At 40.5% G+C, this 20,130-nt stretch overlaps 1 protein-coding gene across 2 annotated transcripts in view; it reads left to right on the plus strand.

The window, feature by feature from the left end:
- The window catches only part of cntn2 (contactin 2), a 93,020-nt gene that overhangs the window by 42,030 nt on the left and 30,860 nt on the right, over positions 1-20,130 (plus strand). For both annotated transcript variants that reach the window (XR_003272497.1, XM_026169168.1), the window contains exons 4-12: positions 2,310-2,482; positions 2,676-2,771; positions 3,115-3,327; positions 3,721-3,823; positions 4,030-4,211; positions 4,326-4,462; positions 6,742-6,871; positions 15,136-15,286; positions 18,454-18,581. Coding sequence is in view for 1 of the 2 variants with exons in the window: in XM_026169168.1 (XP_026024953.1) it covers positions 2,310-2,482; positions 2,676-2,771; positions 3,115-3,327; positions 3,721-3,823; positions 4,030-4,211; positions 4,326-4,462; positions 6,742-6,871; positions 15,136-15,286; positions 18,454-18,581 (1,313 nt within the window). In the remaining variant the exon portion in view is untranslated. The remainder of the gene's footprint in view (positions 1-2,309; positions 2,483-2,675; positions 2,772-3,114; positions 3,328-3,720; positions 3,824-4,029; positions 4,212-4,325; positions 4,463-6,741; positions 6,872-15,135; positions 15,287-18,453; positions 18,582-20,130) is intronic.

Here is a 20,130-nt window from a genome sequence, read left to right on the forward strand (position 1 = left end):
TTGTCTATATTCTTAGTTAACATTCTTGTTTTGATTTAGCCATATCTCATATGTATTCTGTAATATCAAACATTAGTGGTGGCCCGCTTGAAGCTGACGCTGTGTGTGTCAAAAAGAAGCACTGTGTGGAGACTTGATTTGTTTGGCCAGAGTCACGTGATCAGTGACGTCCGAAGCTTCATTTAGAACCTAACTGCTTCGGTGGTTTATAGGGAAGTGAATCATTCGCGGGATTCATGGAGTGTTTTGATGGTGAGAGACAGCAAACCACTGATTATTGTATTGAGAGATTTGGAGCCAGCGAGGAAGCGAGGAGGTTCTGTCGCGTGGGAGTATTTAGAGTTGATTTTGGTCAGTTTTGGTTGGGTTTTCCAGCTTTGTGTTCTTGTTGTTTGTTTTTGTTTAGTGCGTGTTTATTTTTTCTGAAAACGTGAAAAACTTAACATGTCAAAAATCTGCTTTTCATAATATAAATATCATTAAATAACTTTAGAAACACATCCATTTGACTCTTTTTATTTAATGTAATAAAATATATTTTATTTTAAAAATAATCTCAAAATGTTTTCTGGCTGATAGTCTGTGGGACCCAGGAAGACCGTACACCTGCATCTCTACAGTTTCTGTGTGAGAGGATTTTCTTCAAAGGAGAAATCATCTCAGCCATCGCACGAAGGAACAAATTCTCTTTTAAATAAAAATTTAAAAGGGTTTCCTTAAATGGATCATGTCTTTAATTTGCAAGTACATATGCATGATCTCTTTCCAGTTCACAATCAATCTACCCCCAGGTCAAAAATATGTGTAAGAAAATTGGCCTAATATAATATTATTTATAAACATACCTGTCCAGCTGTCCAGCGATTAGTGCATGGAGGCAGGACCTCACAGCAGAAGCATACTCAATAATGTGTTGTACATTATTATATGTATTTTTCACTTATTGTATTTGCCAACATCAAGAAGTCAGAAGTAAAGAAAGACCACATCATGGTGCATGTTTGAACAAGGGAACTTTATTGATCACAATAATTTATTAAATAAATAAACAAATAAAAACATGTTCAAAGCAGCACAGCGGTGGCCCAGTGTCAAACAGAACTCCACTCTGCAGCGTGAGCAGTCATAATGAAGCAGTTGGTTTTATTTTGTGGATTCAAGCTGCTCTTCATATCTTTGGCCACCAGATGTCAACCAGAGAGGACTGTGTTGAAAAGCTTCGAGTAATGAAAACGTGCTTCAATACTTCAGAAAGCTTCATTTGGCCGAGTTTGGTTATGTTTTCCACTTTTACAGATTATATCATGTAAAATCTTGGTTTAAATCGATTCTGACAGGTTTGTTAAGTTAACATGTTTTTTTTTTTCATTTCAACTGTTAATTGGTTTAGTTTGAACTCACCTTACCTACCAGTGTGCCAGGAACAAAAGCAGGAAATGTAGTTTTACTGTATTTATAGCTTCCTGGTTAATCTGAGGTCACAGGAAGACACCAGGTGAAGAAGCAGGAGAACCTTTGTAATTTAATAAAACTGATTTTAGACTGTGTTTATAGAGAAATTGATTTGTTGTAATACGTATTGTGTCTGAGTCCAGAAATGTTTGTCTTACCTATCTAATGGAGTAGTCCAGGGTGAGATTGTTTAAGTGGACCATTTAAGCAGAAAAGAACCAGGTCAGTGTAGCTGTTTACATTTTCACCTTCATTTCCATTGAATTAAGTTCAGTTATGTTTATTTGAACTGAGTTAACTATGGAGTTGAGTTTCTTATTAAGTTTTGTAAATATTGTTTGGTCACAAAATGGTGAATAAATCACTCGCTCCACTGGACAGCATCAGTCTCCTGCCCTTCTTTAGCTGCTAAGGTCAAGTCCTTCTGGAAATGTGTCCACTCCTTTATGAGTGAGGACATGGATCGGAGAGTCAGTCAGCAGGATGGGAGGAGTTAGAGAGAAACTTGGGGTTTGTTTGAGAAAAGCTGGCCGTGAGTATGTTAGTATCACAGACCCCAGTGACTGACTCAAAGTTGAAGTGAACTTTTTATCTGCAACAGGAAGCCAGAGTTGCAGCATCTCAGGCTGAACAAACTCAGTTGTTAGCTAAACCTGCCCAGCCATATCTGTGACTGCTAATCTGTGAGAGCTGGAATTTTTTAACTCAGTGACATCCAAATCAGTTTGGATCTTTAAAGTCAAATGTTTCTTTTTCACTCCATTAAAATGAAACTACCATAAAATTTGAATTATTTTTTTTATACTGCAGGATAAAAAAAAGCCTGAATCAAATGATTATTTCCATTTATCATGCAGGTGGCTTGTGAATGGGACTGCGGTTCCATTGAATTTGGACCGATACTCCCTGGTGGCTGGTACCCTGGTGATAAGCAGCCCCGACCCCATCCGGGATACAGGCTCTTACCAGTGTCTAGCTATCAACCGCTGTGGCACCATCATTAGCAGAGCAGCCAACCTCAAGTTTGGTTGTAAGTAATAAAGACCTTTCAGTCATTTTACTTGTTTGAGCTGCTGGCTTTAAAAACATGGCAGAAAAGGCACTAGACAAAAACACGAGTTTACATTCTTTGTCTGCTTCTGGATCAGAGCTCGCTGGTTTTAGGACTTTTCTCTGTTTTTTTCAGCATTTATTACTTATTTGTCTGCATTTGCTTGTTCCAGACCTCCATGACTTCCCTCCAGATGGCAGAAGTCCTCAAACAATAACTGAAGGTCAAGGAACGTTCTTGGCCTGCCAACCTCCTCCACATTACCCAGGTACCTCTCTGTTTCATTGTTCTTGAAAATGATAATTTATTATATATATTGTCAGAGAGCCACAGAATAGTCCTGTGTGTGGCTGGAACATTAGTTTTTTCTTTTGCATCATTTTCCTTGACTAAGAAAAAAAGAGTCGTGCTGCAGCTAGCCACTTCACCACTAGTGCCCAGGGCCAGAAGGTGATTAACAGGTCAGAGGGGCAGAATATGACAGTAAATATGAAATGAAATCTCTCACTGATACATTGTGACTGTCATGATTGTGACTTTTTACAGTGAAATCTAAGCGCTGACAGAATGAAACGACTAAAGTGACTGACGGCGATTCTTTTCTTCTCTAGCGCTGTCTTACCGCTGGTTTCTCAACGAGTTTCCCAACTTCATCAGGAAGGATGATGGGCGCTGGTTTGTGTCACAGGTCACGGGGAATCTGTACCTGGCCAAAGCTGAACCTAATGACACAGCAAACTACTTCTGCTTCACAACGATCAACATGGAAGTTAGCACGAAGAGCACATTCAGCAAGGCCAACCAGCTCACGGTAGTCCCTGATGGTATGAAAGACCTACAGCTGCATCACTCGTCTCTTAGCATCCTCACGTATAGTTGTTCCGCTGTCTGTCGTTGAGCATCAATGATTCTAAAAACATAGGATAACAGGGTGTTGTTGTTCACTGATAGCCCAGTGCAACGTCCAGTTTTAAGTTGTGGCATTAGCTTGCCTGTTATCAGTTTACTAAAGGCTGAAGCAAAGTCGACTCAGAGACAGCTGCTGACTTTCTCCTTCTCATCAGTAACCCTGCTGGTCAGCCCATGGAATACTGGCCCAAGCCTTCCACTAAGGATCTCATTTAGACTGAAAGGATTTGGATTTTTACACTAAAAAGAGGTTATGGCACAGAATTAAGTGATAATCTAATCTAAGAAGATTTGCTTTTTCATTCCAGCCAATCCCAGGAAGTCAGCTCCAACCATTAAAGTGCGCTTCCTGGCAGATACCTATGCCCTGGCTGGACACACCACCCAGTTAGAGTGCTTTGCTTATGGAAAGTAAGTGTCCATCGCAGAAATTGCTGTGTGATGCTTCTGATGTGTCTTATATTATAGAGTGATGCAGTTCAGCTGTAGTAATACATGTCCAGCCATTTTTACATCCTCATACCTCAAACCTAATTATCACTCTCTGATCGCTGCACTGCATTTTATTGACCTCTTACTTCCATCTCTCAACTCTCGCTTTGCTTTTCATCTTAAAGTCCAGTTCCAAAGGTGCGGTGGAGGAAGGTGGATGGTCTAATGCCATCCAAGGCAGGCCCCACTGTGGAGGGTCCCACCCTGACCCTTCCTGAACTCTCCTTTGACGATGAGGGCATTTATGAGTGTGAAGCCTACAACTCAGAAGGAAGGGACACGTACCAGGGACGCATTAATGTCCAAGGTGACTACAGGTTCTTCATTGTGCAGCAAAGCATGTGTCATTTCATTTTAATGCACTCGTGTTCATTTTGTAGCTCATGTGTATTTGTTTTTTCTTGACTTTCTTCTCGTCCAGCTCAACCAGAGTGGTTGCAGGTGATGACCGACTCAGAAGTGGAGATTAGCTCAGATCTTCAGTGGAGTTGTGTGGCTGCTGGAAAACCTCGACCCTCTGTACGCTGGCTACGCAATGGACAGCCACTTAGTACACAGGTAACACAACACACACACACACACACACACCTGACCATAAAACTTCTGAAGAAGGCATTTGACATGACCATGTGGGTACAGTTATCCTTTGGACTCGATTTTGAAGCAGAGAGATATTTCTTTGATGACAACCTCTCAGCCCATCATGATGGTACTGTGGGCATTCCAGTAGTTCCAGCTGGTGGCAGCCTCAACCCTTGGTGCTTTCTGTGTTGTTCCTTAACCCTTTAAAGCCGGTCAGAGCGGCACGCTCTGTTTTGCGTAACTATTTTTAAATCCCTGTAGAACCGGAACCGCGTGAGCTAGCGCAATAATTTGTTTTGCATATGAAACCGGAGGAGTTGTACTTACATCTGATGCCATCAGCTGGTCCTCGGTCACGGTTTCCTTCCACATATAGCTTTGCAAAAATTGCATAAAAAGCCTTGCAGGAACAAAAACATAATATTCCAGAAACACGCTTTGCCGATCCGATCAGCTGTTCGTAACACTTCCCACAGTGAAACAGACTTCAGCGCGAACTGTCACATGTCCGCCATTTCCTGCCCGAAACCGGAAGTGACGTCACATTCGTGAAAAATATAGTTTTTTACTTGTAGGCCTTAAAAGCCTATACTGGTGTTTTTATAGGTCATGGTTGACTTTATGCTTTTCTGAATAGTTGCTGGGATGCTTAGAACTCGAATTGCACTGCTGGAAATAGTTTATTTTGATGCTGTTTTCTTTGCAAATTAGCATCATAGGATTGTTTTTTGTTTTTCCTGCAGTATATAGAAATTGCTGTATCTCCAAAATAAAACTATGAAGACACTCAAAATAAATTTCCTGTGGTGGGAAACTATTTTTGCAACTTTTTTGTATTTAAAGTTTTGAGGGATAAGCCTCTTAAATTTCTCCAAGTAGAAATATATGTAAAAAAACCAAAAACGATTTTCAATTCTTTTGTAGTTTATTGCACTTTTTTGTAATTAATGTAGTTACTATGGACTTAATGCATACATATTATTAAAATCTGGGCTATAACAGTTGTATTGATGTATAGAAACTTGAAATGCTCCCAAAAATGGCTCCACAGCATGTAAAAATATAAAGTAAGCTCTGGCGGACTTGGTTCTATGGTAGGTCTTACATCCTAACAAATTTCCTCTCATGGGTGGGTGACAGGTTGGATTTTCAATCAGATCAATTTAAATTTTTAGTTTTTATTTATATAGCACATCATCACAACAACAGTTACCTCACCTACAGTACCCTACAATAGGGTAATGTCAGTAACGTAGTGGGGACGGAGCTGGACTCTCTTAGGGTGGTGTCTGAGAGGCGGATGTTGTCCAAGATAAAGACAATACTGGACAACACCTCCCACCCACTCCATGACGTGCTGGCCAGTCACAGGAGCACACTCAGTGGGGGACTGAGATTACCCATGATGCACCACTGAACGACATAGGATATCGCTGCACCACTCCTCCATCTAATAGGCTTTAAACACTGTAATAGTTACACCTTTTTGCACACGCTCTTCTCTTACTCGCTAATGTTGCTCTCAACTTTCTTGATATTTATCTATAACCACCTCTGTCAATCATTGATATTTATTATTGAGTGATTTGTATATATTGTGCTATTTCTTAAATTTGTAAATCTGTAACATATTGTATTGTTAAATAGTTTGTTGTCTGTTTTTGTTACTGTACAGGAGCAACTGTAACCCACATTATTTCCTTAGGGATTAATAAAGAATTCTGATTCTGAGTACAACAGCAAATCAGAATAACTTGTATTTATGTCCAATTTCTAGAACTGACCTCAAAATCTGCAGTTGTTCAGAAATGGCTTCATTAACCTTCTGGAATAGTATTCTGAAGTTCCAAGACCTTAGAGATATTGTAAATCTGAAAACTCCTTAAAATGGGGCATGGGGTTTATGGAGAGGGCTATGAGCACATTGTGGCATAACTTTCATAAGTTCCTTATTTATTAGGGACTTCGTCTTGATCCCAACCATGGATACTGCCTCTTAAAAGCAGTGAAAAAAGGAGCCAAAGCATAATCAGACAAATAAGGAAAGCTGTGCTTCAGTTAATGATTCGACCTAAGAACACCTGCGTGTATGAATATGGCTTTTGTCCTTTAATAGTTTAATTGTCACTTTAGTTATTTCTGCAAACAGTGAGCTGAATAATGCAGTACTGTACAGCATGCTTTGTTACACATGTCACAGATCGGTTTGTGCTTTCTGTAACTTTATCTCTTCTTTACCTTCTTCGGACCTCAAGGATCGTGTGGAGGTGAATGGAGTTCATCTTAGAATCATCAACCTTGCTCTGGAGGATTCTGGCATGTACCAGTGTGTGGCTGAAAACAAGCATGGCACCATCTACTCGACTGCTGAGCTCAGGGTCCAAGGTAGATAGAGACTTTTCATTCTCGAGCCAAGTAGTTTTTATTGTCAACCCAACAATATACACTCAAGTATACAGTCGGGTGAAATATCGTCCTCCTATATCAAAGGTGCAGACTGTACAATGAAAGAAATTCAAATACATACGTACAACTATACAGAAACAAGATAAACTACGAATAAGTACAACAGTATTGTACTTGAATAGAAATAGAGTAAGAATTAGTGATGGGAATTCCAGCTCCGGCTCTTTCGGCTCCCAGCCGGCTCTTCAATTCAATTCAATTCAATTCAATTTTATTTATATAGCGCCAAATCACAACAAAAGTCGCCTCAAGGCGCTTCATAGATACAGAGAAAAACCCAACAATCATATGACCCCCTATGAGCAAGCACTTTGGCAACAGTGGGAAGGAAAAACTCCCTTTTAACAGGAAGAAACCTCCGGCAGAACCAGGCTCAGGGAGGGGCGGCCATCTGCTGCGACCGGTTGGGGTGAGAGAAGGAAGACAGGATAAAGACATGCTGTGGAAGAGAGACAGAGGTTAATAACAGATATGATTCAATGCAGAGAGGTCTATTAATACATAGTGAGTGAGAAAGGTGACTGGAAAGGAAAAACTCAATGCATCATGGGAATCCCCCGGCAGCCTACATCTATTGCAGCATAACAAAGGGAGGATTCAGGGTCACCTGGTCCAGCCCTAACTATATGCTTTAGAAAAAAGGAAAGTTTTAAGCCTAATCTTAAAAGTAGAGATAGTGTCTGTCTCCCGAATCCAAACTGGAAGCTGGTTCCACAGAAGAGGGGCCTGAAAACTGAAGGCTCTGCCTCCCATTCTACTTTTAAATACTCTAGGAACAACAAGTAGGCCTGCAGAGCGAGAGCGGAGCGCTCTAATAGGGTGATATGGTACTACAAGGTCATTAAGATAAGATGGGGCCTGATTATTTAAGACCTTGTATGTGAGGAGCAGGATTTTGAATTCAATTCTGGATTTAACAGGAAGCCAAAACAGGAGAAATCTGCTCTCTCTTTCTAGTCCCTGTCAGGACTCTTGCTGCAGCATTTTGGATTAGCTGAAGGCTTTTCAGTGAGTTTTTTGGACATCCTGATAATAATGAATTACAGTAGTCCAGCCTGGAAGTAATAAATGCATGAACTAGTTTTTCAGCGTCACTCTGAGACAGGATATTTCTAATTTTAGAGATGTTGCGCAAATGGAAGAAAGCAGTCTTACATATTTGTTTAATATGTGCGTTGAAGGACATGTCCTGGTCAAAAATGACTCCAAGGTTCCTCACAGCGTTACTGGAGGCCAAGGTAATGCCATCCAGAGTAAGAATCTGATTAGATACCATATTTCTAAGATTTTCAGGGCCGAGTACAATAACCTCAGTTTTATCTGAATTAAGAAGCAGAAAGTTAGCGGCCATCCAGGTCTTTATGTCTTTAAGACATTCCTGCAGTTTAACTAATTGGTGTGTGTTATCTGGCTTCATGGACAGATAGAGCTGGGTGTCATCTGCATAGCAGTGAAAATGTATGCTATGTCTTCTAATGATGCTGCCTAAGGGAAGCATGTATAATGTAAACAGAATTGGTCCTAGCACTGAACCCTGTGGAACTCCATAATTAACCTCAGTGTGTGAAGAGGACTCTCCATTTACATGCACGAATTGGAGTCTATTAGATAGATATGATACAAACCACTGCAGCGCAGTACCTGTAATACCTACAGCATGTTCTAATCGCTCTAATAGGATATTATGGTCGACAGTATCGAACGCTGCACTGAGGTCTAGCAGGACAAGCACAGAGATGAGTCCACTGTCAGAGGCCATAAGAAGATCATTTGTAACCTTCACTAAAGCTGTTTCTGTGCTGTGCTGAGCTCTGAAACCTGACTGAAACTCTTCAAATAAACCATTCCTCTGCAGATGATCTGTTAGCTGTTTGACAACTACTCTTTCAAGGATTTTTGATATGAAAGGAAGGTTGGAGATTGGCCTATAATTAGCTAAGACTGCTGGGTCTAGAGATGGCTTTTTGAGTAAAGGTTTAACTACAGCCAGCTTGAAGGCCTGTGGTACATAGCCGATTATTAGAGATAGGTTGATCATATTTAAGATCGAAGAATTAATTAATGGCAGGACTTCTTTGAGCAGTTTTGTAGGAATGAGGTCTAAAAGACACGTTGATGGTTTGGAGGAAGTAATTATTGAAGTTAACTCAGAAAGATCAATTGGAGAAAAAGAGTCTAACTTAACATCAGTGGTACTAAGAGTAGCTGTAGATAATATTACATCTGTGGGATGATTGTTGGTAATTTTTTCTCTAATGATAAAAATTTTATTTGTGAAGAAGTTCATGAAGTCATTACTAGTTAACGTTAAAGGGATTGTTGGCTCAACAGAGCTCTGACTTTTTGTCAGCCTGGCTACAGAGCTGAAGAGAAACCTGGGGTTGTTCTTATTTTCTTCAATCAGTGATGAATAGTAAGATGTTCTGGCTTTGCGGAGGGCTTTCTTATAAAGCAGCAAACTATTTTTCCAGGCTAAATGATGATCCTCTAAATTTGTGACACGCCATTTCCTCTCCAGATTACGAGTCATCTGCTTTAGGCTACGTGTTTGAGAATTATACCACGGAGTCAGGTACTTCTGATTTGAGGCCTTAGTTTTCACAGGAGCTACAGTATCCAGAGTCGTACGTAGTGAGGAGGTGAAATTATTAACAAGATAATCGACCTCTGTTGGGGTAGCGTTCAGATAGCTGCTCTGCTCTGTGTTGGTACAGGGCATTGGAGATGATAACAGTGGGTGGATTATATTCTTAAACTTAGTTACAGTGCTTTCAGAAAGACATCTACTTTGATAAAGTCTACTCTTCACCGCTGTGTAATCAATTATTGTAAAAGTAAATGTTATCAGGAAATGATCAGACAGCAGAGGGTTTTCAGGAAACACTGTTAAATGTTCAGGTTCGATGCCATATGTTAGAACAAGATCTAGAGTGTGATTAAAGTGGTGGGTGGGTTCTTTTACATTTTGAGAGAAACCAATTGAGTCTAATAACAGATTAAATGCCATGTTGAGGCTGTCATTTTTAGCATCTACATGAATGTTAAAATCACCCACAATAATTATTTTATCTGAGCTCAGAACTAAATTAGATATAAAGTCTGAGAAATCAGACAGAAACTCTGTGTAAGGCCCAGGTGGACGATAGATGATAACAAGTAAGACTGGTTTCTGAGTTTCACAGCTGGGGTGGACAATGTTAAGCATCAGGCTTTCAAATGAATTAAAAGTCTGTCTTGGTCTTTCATTAATTAATAGGCTGGTGTGAAAAATTGCTGCCACACCGCCCCCTCGGCCTGTGCTTCGAGATTTCTGGTAGTTAGAATGGCTCGGGGGTGTTGATTCATTTAAACTAACATAATCATCCTGCTGCAACCAGGTTTCTGTAAGGCAGAGTAAATCAATTTGTTGATCAATTATTAAGTCATGTACTAACAGAGACTTGGAGGAGAGAGACCTAATATTTAATAATCCACATTTCACTGTTTTACTCTTTGGTTCAGATGTGGATACTGTATTGTTCTTTCTTTGTGATTGTTTATGTTTAAGTTGTTTGTTGCTGGTTTTTAGTTTGTTTTTTGTCTGTTTGGGAGCTGACACAGTCTCTATGGAGATGGGTTTTTGGGGGGGGTAGCAGGAGGAGAGAAGCTGCAGAGAAGCGTGTAAGACTGCAACTCTGCTTCCTGGTCCCAACTCTGGATAGTCATATTTTGGGGGGGTTTAATAAATTTGTCCATATTTCTAGAAATGAGAGCTGCTCCATCCAAAGTGGGATGGATGCCATCTCTCCTAACAAGACCAGGTTTCCTCCAGAAGGTTTGCCAATTATCTATGAAGCCCACATCGTTTCTGGGAGACCACTCAGACAGCCAGCAGTTTAAGGAGAACATGCGGCTAAACATGTCACTCCTGATCTGATTGGGGAGGGGACCAGAGAAAACTACAGAGTCCGACATTGTTTTGGCAAAGTTGCACACCGATTCAATATTGATTTTAGTGACCTCCGATTGGCGTAACCGGGTGTCATTACTGCCGACGTGAATTATGATTTTACTGAATTTACGTTTACCCTTAGCCAGCAGTTTTAAATTTCCTTCAATGTCGCCTGCTCTGGCCCCTGGAAGACAATTGACTATGGTTGCCGGTGTCTCTAGCTTCACATGTCTGAGAACAGAATCACCAATTACCAGAGTTTGACCCCCGGCGGGTGTGTCGCCGAGTGGGGAAAAACGGTTAGACACATGAACGGGTTGGTGGTGTACCTGGGGCTTCTGTTTAGGACTATGCTTCCTCCTCACCGTGACCCAGCCGCCCTGATTCCCCAGCTGCTTGGGGTCTGCCGGGGAACAGCTAGCGGGGCCTACGCTATTTTCGGCTGCACCAGCTACAGGGGCCTGGCTAGCTGCGGGTGAATGAAGGGTGCGAAGCCGAGTCTCCAATTCAGTAATCCTGGCCTCCAGCGCTGCAAATATGCTACATTTGTTACAGATATCATTACTGCTAAAGGAGGCCGAGGAGTAACTAAACATCTGACACAATGAGCAAGAAAGTGCAGGAGGGACAGGTGAAGTAGCCATGGTGCTAATGAGTCGGCTACGAGCTAAGCTAGGCTAGCGAGACAGTACAGAGACAGTGAGTGAATACTTTGGCTATAAATTAGGTAGTGAGTACACAGAAAGTGTGCTTCGGAGGAAGCACGTGAAGATTATACTATGAAAGAAGAATGTATTTAAAAGTTGTTAATTAAATCGCTAAGCAAATAAGCTACTCAGAAACACCACTGTGTTTGAGCAGGAACAGGAAGTGATACTCTACCACAGAGCGAGCGAACACCAAGTGACAGCGCCACCAAGAGTCAGCCAAGAGTCAGTGAGAGGTTGTTTTGTTGTTGTTCAGGTTGTTTTGTTGCTTTAATTAATTTATTATCAACAACAATATAAAATTATGGATAAAAGTAATTACTAATGTAAAAAAAAGTGGTTTTATTTATATATGTTTATATATAAATATATACGGTGGCCCCTAGAGACAAAACACGTACAAACTCCAAAACACATTTCTAGAGTTAACTGAACTTCCAAAACAGAGCTACCAAGATCACTTAAATTACAGCCAGAGGGGCCGATGGTGCGATATGGCAGCCTCGCTTCTGTCAGTCTGCCCCAGGGCAGCTGTGGCTACAACCGTAGCTGCCTCCACCAGTGTGTGAATGTGAGAGTGAATGAATAGTGGCATTGTAAAGCGCTTTGGGTGCCTTGAAAAGCGCTATATAAATCCAATCCATTATTATTATTATTACACAATTGAAAGCATATGTGTATTGTTTGTGTATTTATACACAAGCACTCACCTGTTACTACCACACACCAAATCGGTCGTTGTCACTTCCTGGCTTGTGTAGCCATTCGGTAACAAAAGCTCCACACTGCCCCCTAGCATCCTGGAGCACTTCTGTTGCGTTTTGGAGGTTTCACATGCTTCGGAGTTTGTACGGGCTTTGTCTGTAGGGGCCACCGTAAGTATACTTTTATTTATTTACTCCACATAAAATGCAATAAACAAATTATAAAATACAAAGACCAACTATTTACATTTCAACTTCTAACTATTTAAATTTTCAGCCTTTTCCTTTTAAACTAATTGAAAGTGAAACAACACAAAACACTGCAAACCACAACACAATAAAAATACAAATTATAATATGCAAAACCAAAGGAAGATGCACAGAGGACAGTGAGAGGAAAGTGTTATGTAGTCCAAAGAAGTGTGTGTGGAGAAGAGAGTCCAGTGTGGAGGGGAGCAGCATGGAGCTGGACTGCTTGGGGGAAAAGCTATTGCACAATCTCGCCAACCTGCTCCTGATGCTGCAGAGTCGTCTTCTGGATGGGGGAGAAGTAAAAAGTTGGAGGGGGTGGTGATGCGGGTCAGCCATGATGGTAGTGGCTTTATGAATGCAGCATGAGGTATAAATGTCCAGTAGGCTGGGTAGAGAGCTGCCAACGATGTGCTCCACACAATCCTCTGGAGGGGTCGAACACAGTTCCTGTGCTCAGTGTGATGGATCTTGTATGTCCAACCTGAGATCCATTGATCGGTTTGTGTGGTACAGCGGGGAAAATAAGTATTTGACACATCAGCATTTTTATCAGTAAGGGGATTTCCAAGTGGACCATTGACACAACATTTCCACCAGATGTTGCCATCAAGCCAAATATTGACGTCATACAAACAAATCAGAACATATAAGTATACAAGTTAAACCACAATAAATAAAGTGAAATGACACAGGGAATAAGTATTGAATACATGGAGATAACAAGGGGCAAAATGACATAGAAAGCCAGGAGATCACCTGAAATCTGTCAGTATTGATAGAGAAATCCTGTCCCCTATCAGTACTAATTGATATCAGCTGCTTTAGTCCTAATTGATGGCCTATAAAGGCTCCTCATTACCCAGAAGGCACACAGGAAAGACTTCATGATGGGTAAAAGCAAAGAACTCTCTCAAGATCTTCGTAATCTCATCGTTGAAAAGCATTTTGATGGGAATGGTTATAGGTGCATTTCCAGAATGCTGAATGTTCCTGTGAGCACTGTGGGGGCCATTATCCGGAAATGGAAAGTGCATCAGTTCACCATAAACCTGCCACGATCAGGTGCTCCACGCAAGATCCCTGTCCGAGGAGTCCAAAGAATAATCAGGAGGGTTCTCCAAGAGCCAAGAACCACTCGGACAGAACTTCAGGAAGACCTTGCATCAGCAGGTACTGTTGTTTCAAAGAAAACTATAAGCAATGCACTGAACCGCCATGGCATCCATGCACGCTCACCACGCAAGACTCCATTGCTGAACAAAAAGCATGTCAAGGCTCGGTTAAAATTTGCGCAACAGCATTTGGAGAAGCCTGTGGATTATTGGACGACTATAGTATGGTCAGATGAAAGCAAAATTGAACTTTTTGGCAGTCATTCTACACACCATGTTTGGAGAAGAAATGGCACTGCTCACCACCCCAAGAACACCATACCAACAGTCAAGTTTGGGGGTGGAAGCATCATGGTTTGGGGCTGCTTTTCAGCAAGGGGTACTGGCAGACTTCATATTATTGAAGGCAGGATGAATGGAGAGATGTACCGGGACATTCTGGATAAAAATCTGCTGCCATCTACCAGGAAGCTAAAAATGAAAAGAGGGTGGACATTTCAGCAAGACAATGATCCCAAACACAAGGCCAAGGAAACAATGAAGTGGTTTCAAAGAAAGAAAATCAAGTTGCTTGAATGGCCCAGTCAATCACCTGACCTAAATCCCATAGAAAATCTATGGAGAGAACTGAAGATTAAAGTTAATAAAAGAGGCCCAAGGAACCTTCAAGATTTAAAGACCGTTTGTGTGGAAGAATGGGCCAGAATCACTCCTGAGCAATGCAGACGACTGGTCTATCCATACAAGAGGCGTCTAGAAGCTGTAATCACCAACAAAGGCTTTTCTACAAAGTATTGAATAAAGTGTGTTCAATACTTATTCCCTGTGTCATTTCACTTTATTTATTATGGTTTAACTTGTATACTTATATGTTCTGATTTGATTGTATGACTTCAATATTTGGCTTGATGGCAACATCTGGTGGAAATGTTGTGTCAATAGTCCACTTGGAAATCCCCTTACTGATAAAAATGCTGATGTGTCAAATACTTATTTTCCCCGCTGTATGTGAGCTGTAGTGGGTCCAGTTTGGTCTGATGGTGGTGTTTTTAAAGCACTGTGGCACAACAGCTTGGCTCAGGGAGATGTTGAAAATGTCCGCTGGTTGGCACAGGCTCTGAGCACACGTCCAGGTATATTGTCTGGTCCAGTAACTTTTTGTGGGTTGACCCCAGCGAGAGTCCTTCTCACTGACTGTCACTGTCTCAGCATTCTCACTTATGTCTATGTGATAGACACAGATACCTGTTTCTTTAGTTACTGGCCCATAAATAGGACTCTTGTTACTTCAATCTATTCTACTTTTACCTGTAAAAAGGTGTATTGATAATTCCTAAAGACAACATAATAAAAGCATGCCATTACGTGTAAAAAAACGTATTAATTTTTCGTTGGATTAAAACAAACAGGAGATACAATTGACAGCAATGCACCACTCTCTTTTGTTCCCCTATCCTTGTGTGTCTCTTCCTTTCAGTTCAGGCTCCAGACTTCCGGTTGAATCCAGTAAGGAAGCTTATTCCAGCAGCTAGAGGGGGACAGGTGATGATTGATTGTCGCCCTCGAGCTGCCCCGAAGCCCAGTCTGTTCTGGAGTCGTGGAACAGAGTTGCTCACCAACAGCAGCAGGTATTTCCCTAGCTAAGCCAGTGTTACAGTTCATACTACAGTGTAAACAGCATGTATGGTCAACTACCATGGTCAGTAAAGTCGATCCTAGCACTGATTGTTTTGTGCACCCTCATGTAGCATCTCAGGCCAAAGTGTGATGCACACAGATGGCTGCAAAAGAACATTGGCTGCTTGGTCTTTCATTTTTGTAAGCTTCTATTCCATGAACAGTACAAGAACAACTGAAAGCAGTCTCACAGCTAGCTGAGGCCTGTTCCCATGCTATTCTATGATAAATGACACAGATAAAATATCTGTTGTTCCAAGCACTGAACTCATTGATTTGTATATTATTATTTTTAATGGAACTTTCAACACGAGGTCCAGAGAGATGTTGTTGCAAGTAAAGGAGTCTATCATACCAGTCAGAGTAGCCAAGTATATATAACCTATACTTAAAAAACAATATATAGACAGAGACAGTTTTGTTAATTTTAAGTTTTTGGAGATGGTAGACAATATACAAAATTGGCTGTAATAACATAACAATTAATATAGTACCTTTGTTAAATACCTTGAATTTAAATTTAAAGTGTGCACTTACCGTATTTTCTGCAATATAAGGATTATATATATATATATAAAATCCTTTAATTTTCTCAAAGATCGACAGCGCACCTTATGTATGAATTCTGGTTGTGCTTACTGACCTCAAACTGATTTTATGTGCTACACGGCGCTCAAAAATCTGTCAAAAATGTTTTAGTATGACTTTGCTAAGCTTCGAAGCCGCACCGCTTGATGGATTGTTGGAGCATTACAGCTACTGAAGTCAGGAGCCTCGCGGAGTGATCTGGGTCCCAGACTCTGCCTGCTTCAAGTCCTAAACTCCTTCTTCTTGAGGTCCTAAAGTCAAACGAACACTGAGAGGTAAAAACAGTCTAAATTCTTCCATCTGTAATAAAATCATCAGTGTTGCTGCTTTACCAGGTGTAACTATTAAGTTTAACATGCAGGCATCCATGAAAACAGAATTTATTAAATATAACAGAGTTAGACGTTAGCAGGAAGTTAGCTCGCTAGCTTCCACCTAAACATGTTCTGACTGAGATTTTTCTGAAATAATTCAAACGTACAGCTCTGCTATCACTTCCAAAATAAATGAAGACAGGAAACTAAACAGCAGTGACGTTTGTAGGGTTACTGAAGTTGGGCTAGCTGGTATATAATGATGTGCTACGTGATCGCTAGCGACACAGCTATGTTAGCATAACATAAACAGTGAAGCTGGAGGACGAACACTAACACTTTTCCACTTATAAAAGTTAACGTGAAGGTTCCTGATGGTTAGAGACAAATGCAATCGCATAGCAGGATGCTGTAAACGGACCAAACTTCAGTCAGAACAACTGAGATAATCCATCCACAATACGAGGTTAGTCATTAATATACTGCAACAACATGGGAATAGAGCAGCTGCCAGAGAATTCAACATTAATGAATCAATGATACAGAAGTGGAGGAAGCAAGAAGAATGAGCTGAGTAAAGTTTGATTTATCTGACTGTTTTGTTTGCTTAATGCTCATAATCAGGTGCACCTTATGTATGAAAACAGACCCGTTCATTGACAGTCCACCTTATAATCCGGTGCGCCTTATGGTCCAAAAAGTACGGTAGATTACATATTGATTGTTTGATTTAAAATTCACTTTAGTGGTGTACATTTATACACCTAATGATATGTAAGTTTGTCATTCTTTCAAAAACTCATCTGCAAATGGTGTGAATTCAAAATTGTTTGGCTACAATAATAGCAGACAAACTTTAAACCCTAGAGCTTGGAAAGAAACCGACTGGATTCATCCAAGAGGCTTCTTTAAATCTAAAACCAGTCCCAGGGATTGAAGCCCTAGTGGGGGTTGTCCCTTAAGAGTGTTGTTGACCTGTTTTAATCATGTGCCTCATTACATGAGCCAAGGTGTGAAAAAAGGCGTGGGTCATTACCAGGTTGGATGTTCCTGGTGACCAATTTCTTAGTTGACTAAATGAGGAAAAACATTTGAGTCTGAAACTAAGAAATACTAAGAACAATTTAATGGACAATGTCAAAATATAATAACAAAGGCATTTAAAAAAAACGAGTAATCACGTTCCGCTATAATGCTTAACTGTGCATGCAGCACATCGCATCGTGCATTATGATCATTGTTCATAATGAGCATGTTAGCATGTTATACTCTAATTCCCAAAGAATGTACTCCTCATTGGCGAGTACAAAACTAGAACTCAACATCTCAGTGAGGTCAAATATCAGCTCTCTGACGTTTATATGTATTGCACAACAGCACTTGCCAAAAAGCATTCAACTTCAGCATATGGAACAATGTATGTGCCTCCCATGAAGAAGAAAAACACTCAAAATAAACCAATGTTATGTTTGTGCCTGTATACAAACATTGCATTTTGGGGAGAAAATTAATTTGAGCAAAGAAAAGTTTAATTTGAGCGTACGGCAGGGCAGTATGGCCAAAAATATTTATCACGATATATATTTGGAAATTTGCGATAACGATATAACTGACAACATAATTGACGTGAGACAAAATACTTTACAACTCCACAACTTTATTAGTGCAAAAAAAACCATCAATGTATTTTCACTGAAACAAGCAGCTGTTTTCTTCAGTAAAAATATAAAAATGTAACAGTGCAAATGCAAATTCCTCACTAACAAAAGGAATTTCCAGTAGAAACTGGCCGACATATCCTCAGCATAACCATGTATAACATCCACAACACTTAAAAGACTGATAAGTCTCGTACTGACTGTTGCGTTAGGTGACTTAAGTAGGTCACATGGTGGGAGAAGGGCTCACAGTGGTTTCACCTGAAACCTCTGGTGGAAATGACACCTTGGCTCATGTGATGAGGTAAATGATAAATAGTATCGACTAAAGGGTCAACCCCTCTAGAGTTTAAATACCTGGGACTCTTAAACATTTGGTTTTAGCACTGAACACACCTCTTAGGCGAGGAAAGAAATGTCTTCACAAACCTTTAAGAAGTCCAGTCGCTGTCTTTCTTTCTTTCTAAGCTCCGTAGACAACTTGGAATTTTCCATGTACAAACACATACAATGTTTTAGATTAAATTAAGGGTTATATTGTACTGTGTCTTTTCTCAGAATAGCAGTAACTCCAGATGGCATCTTGTGGATTTATAACATCAGCAGAGCAGATGAAGGAAAGTACACCTGCTTTGCTGAAAACTACCTCGGCAAAGCCAACAGCACTGGACACCTGTCTGTGAGAGGTACACAACTCAACAACTCAGCCATAAGTAACAAACAACCTCATGCCACATGTCAGTGAGTTGAAGCCTTTGTTCCTATTGCTAGTCGCTATAATCATCTCAAAGTTGAGATAAGCTTAACTGTGCACTTTGGATTGCTTGTGTTCTCTTCTGACACACGTCCATGAATTAATTATTTCATTGAAATGTAATTATGTTTGAAAACGCATTCTCGTAAATTAATAGAACTGAGTGGTCCTGAACCTTCGACTGTATCAAGCATGAACGAGACAATATATAACATTCAGACTCTGATGAATGCAAAAGGAGGAACTCAGGGTTCACTGTCTTAATCAAACTTAGTTTTGGCATGGAGACTGGAGGAGCCACAGATCAACCCACCAATTCAAAAAAGTGTACGTGAACTGGAGACTGCTGGAACACCAGTGTCCCTGTAATGAAAGGATATGAGTCCTCTAGTCCAGTGGTCCCCAACCTTTTTTGCGCTACGGACCGGTTTATGCCCGACAATATTTTCACGGACCGGCCTTTAAGGTGTCGCAGATAAATACAACAAAATAAAACCAGTACCGGTACCGAAAAAAAGAAGATTTATTCATAACACACGTGAAAAGACCCAGGAAAACCGAGTTAACGATAAAAACGATAACAAAATAACGCTGAAAACCGATAAAAACCCTGAAAACCAGACATTTCACACCTGAGCCTCGGTACCACGGCCCGGTACCAAACGACTCACGGACCGGTACCGGTCCGAGAACCGGGGGTTGGGGACCGCTGCTCTAGTCCCACAGTGGTTGATTGTCTTGTGTTCACTACTGCGGCTCCTCCGAAAAAGAAAGCCTCCAATCAGAATTATTTGACCTGGTGACCTTAAATGCACACCTTAAGGCAGATAGCTGTTAACATGTTTGTTTATCCACCCTGACGAATCACCAGTAAAACACTTCTTCTTTTGATTACTATTTATTAAAGCATTGAATAATTAAAAAGTATCATGTACATGGAACTGGTCTGTTTAGAAAACCACAGGCGTAAAACACTCAGTCTTCCCAAAAGAGAGTGACCCCCTGGCAGAGTTTTACATGTGAACGTGCATCTGTCTATCTAACCAGTTCAATCTGGTGGGGAGAAGCTGCTGGTACCAGTTATCATGTCTACATCTGCCCCACACATTCTTACATTTTCACTGATATTTCTGCAGGTTTCTACATAATTATTCAATCAGTAAAAGATTTTTAATTATATTAATCCCAAATAATAATCAAACCCAACATTACCCCTCCAGATAAGCTGGAGAGGAAATGGTGTCTCATTTATTTAGAAGTTCTTCATTTATCCTGGAAAAAACGAGTTTGTTTGTCGATTTAAAAAACGCCCTCTGTAAGGCCAGGACATGTTGCACCGCTGACTGAAGAAAACAAGAAAGCATTTGAATGGTACACAAGAACATCTATGAATACATTTTCCAAACTGTCAGACTTGTTTATTTTTTATTTTGGTATCTTCAGACATTTGGACAAGGTCTTGCTAATCAGAACTATTTACC

Source organism: Astatotilapia calliptera, chromosome 5 (assembly GCF_900246225.1).
Source record: "Astatotilapia calliptera chromosome 5, fAstCal1.2, whole genome shotgun sequence".
In the NCBI taxonomy this organism is placed as follows: Eukaryota; Metazoa; Chordata; class Actinopteri; order Cichliformes; family Cichlidae; genus Astatotilapia; species Astatotilapia calliptera.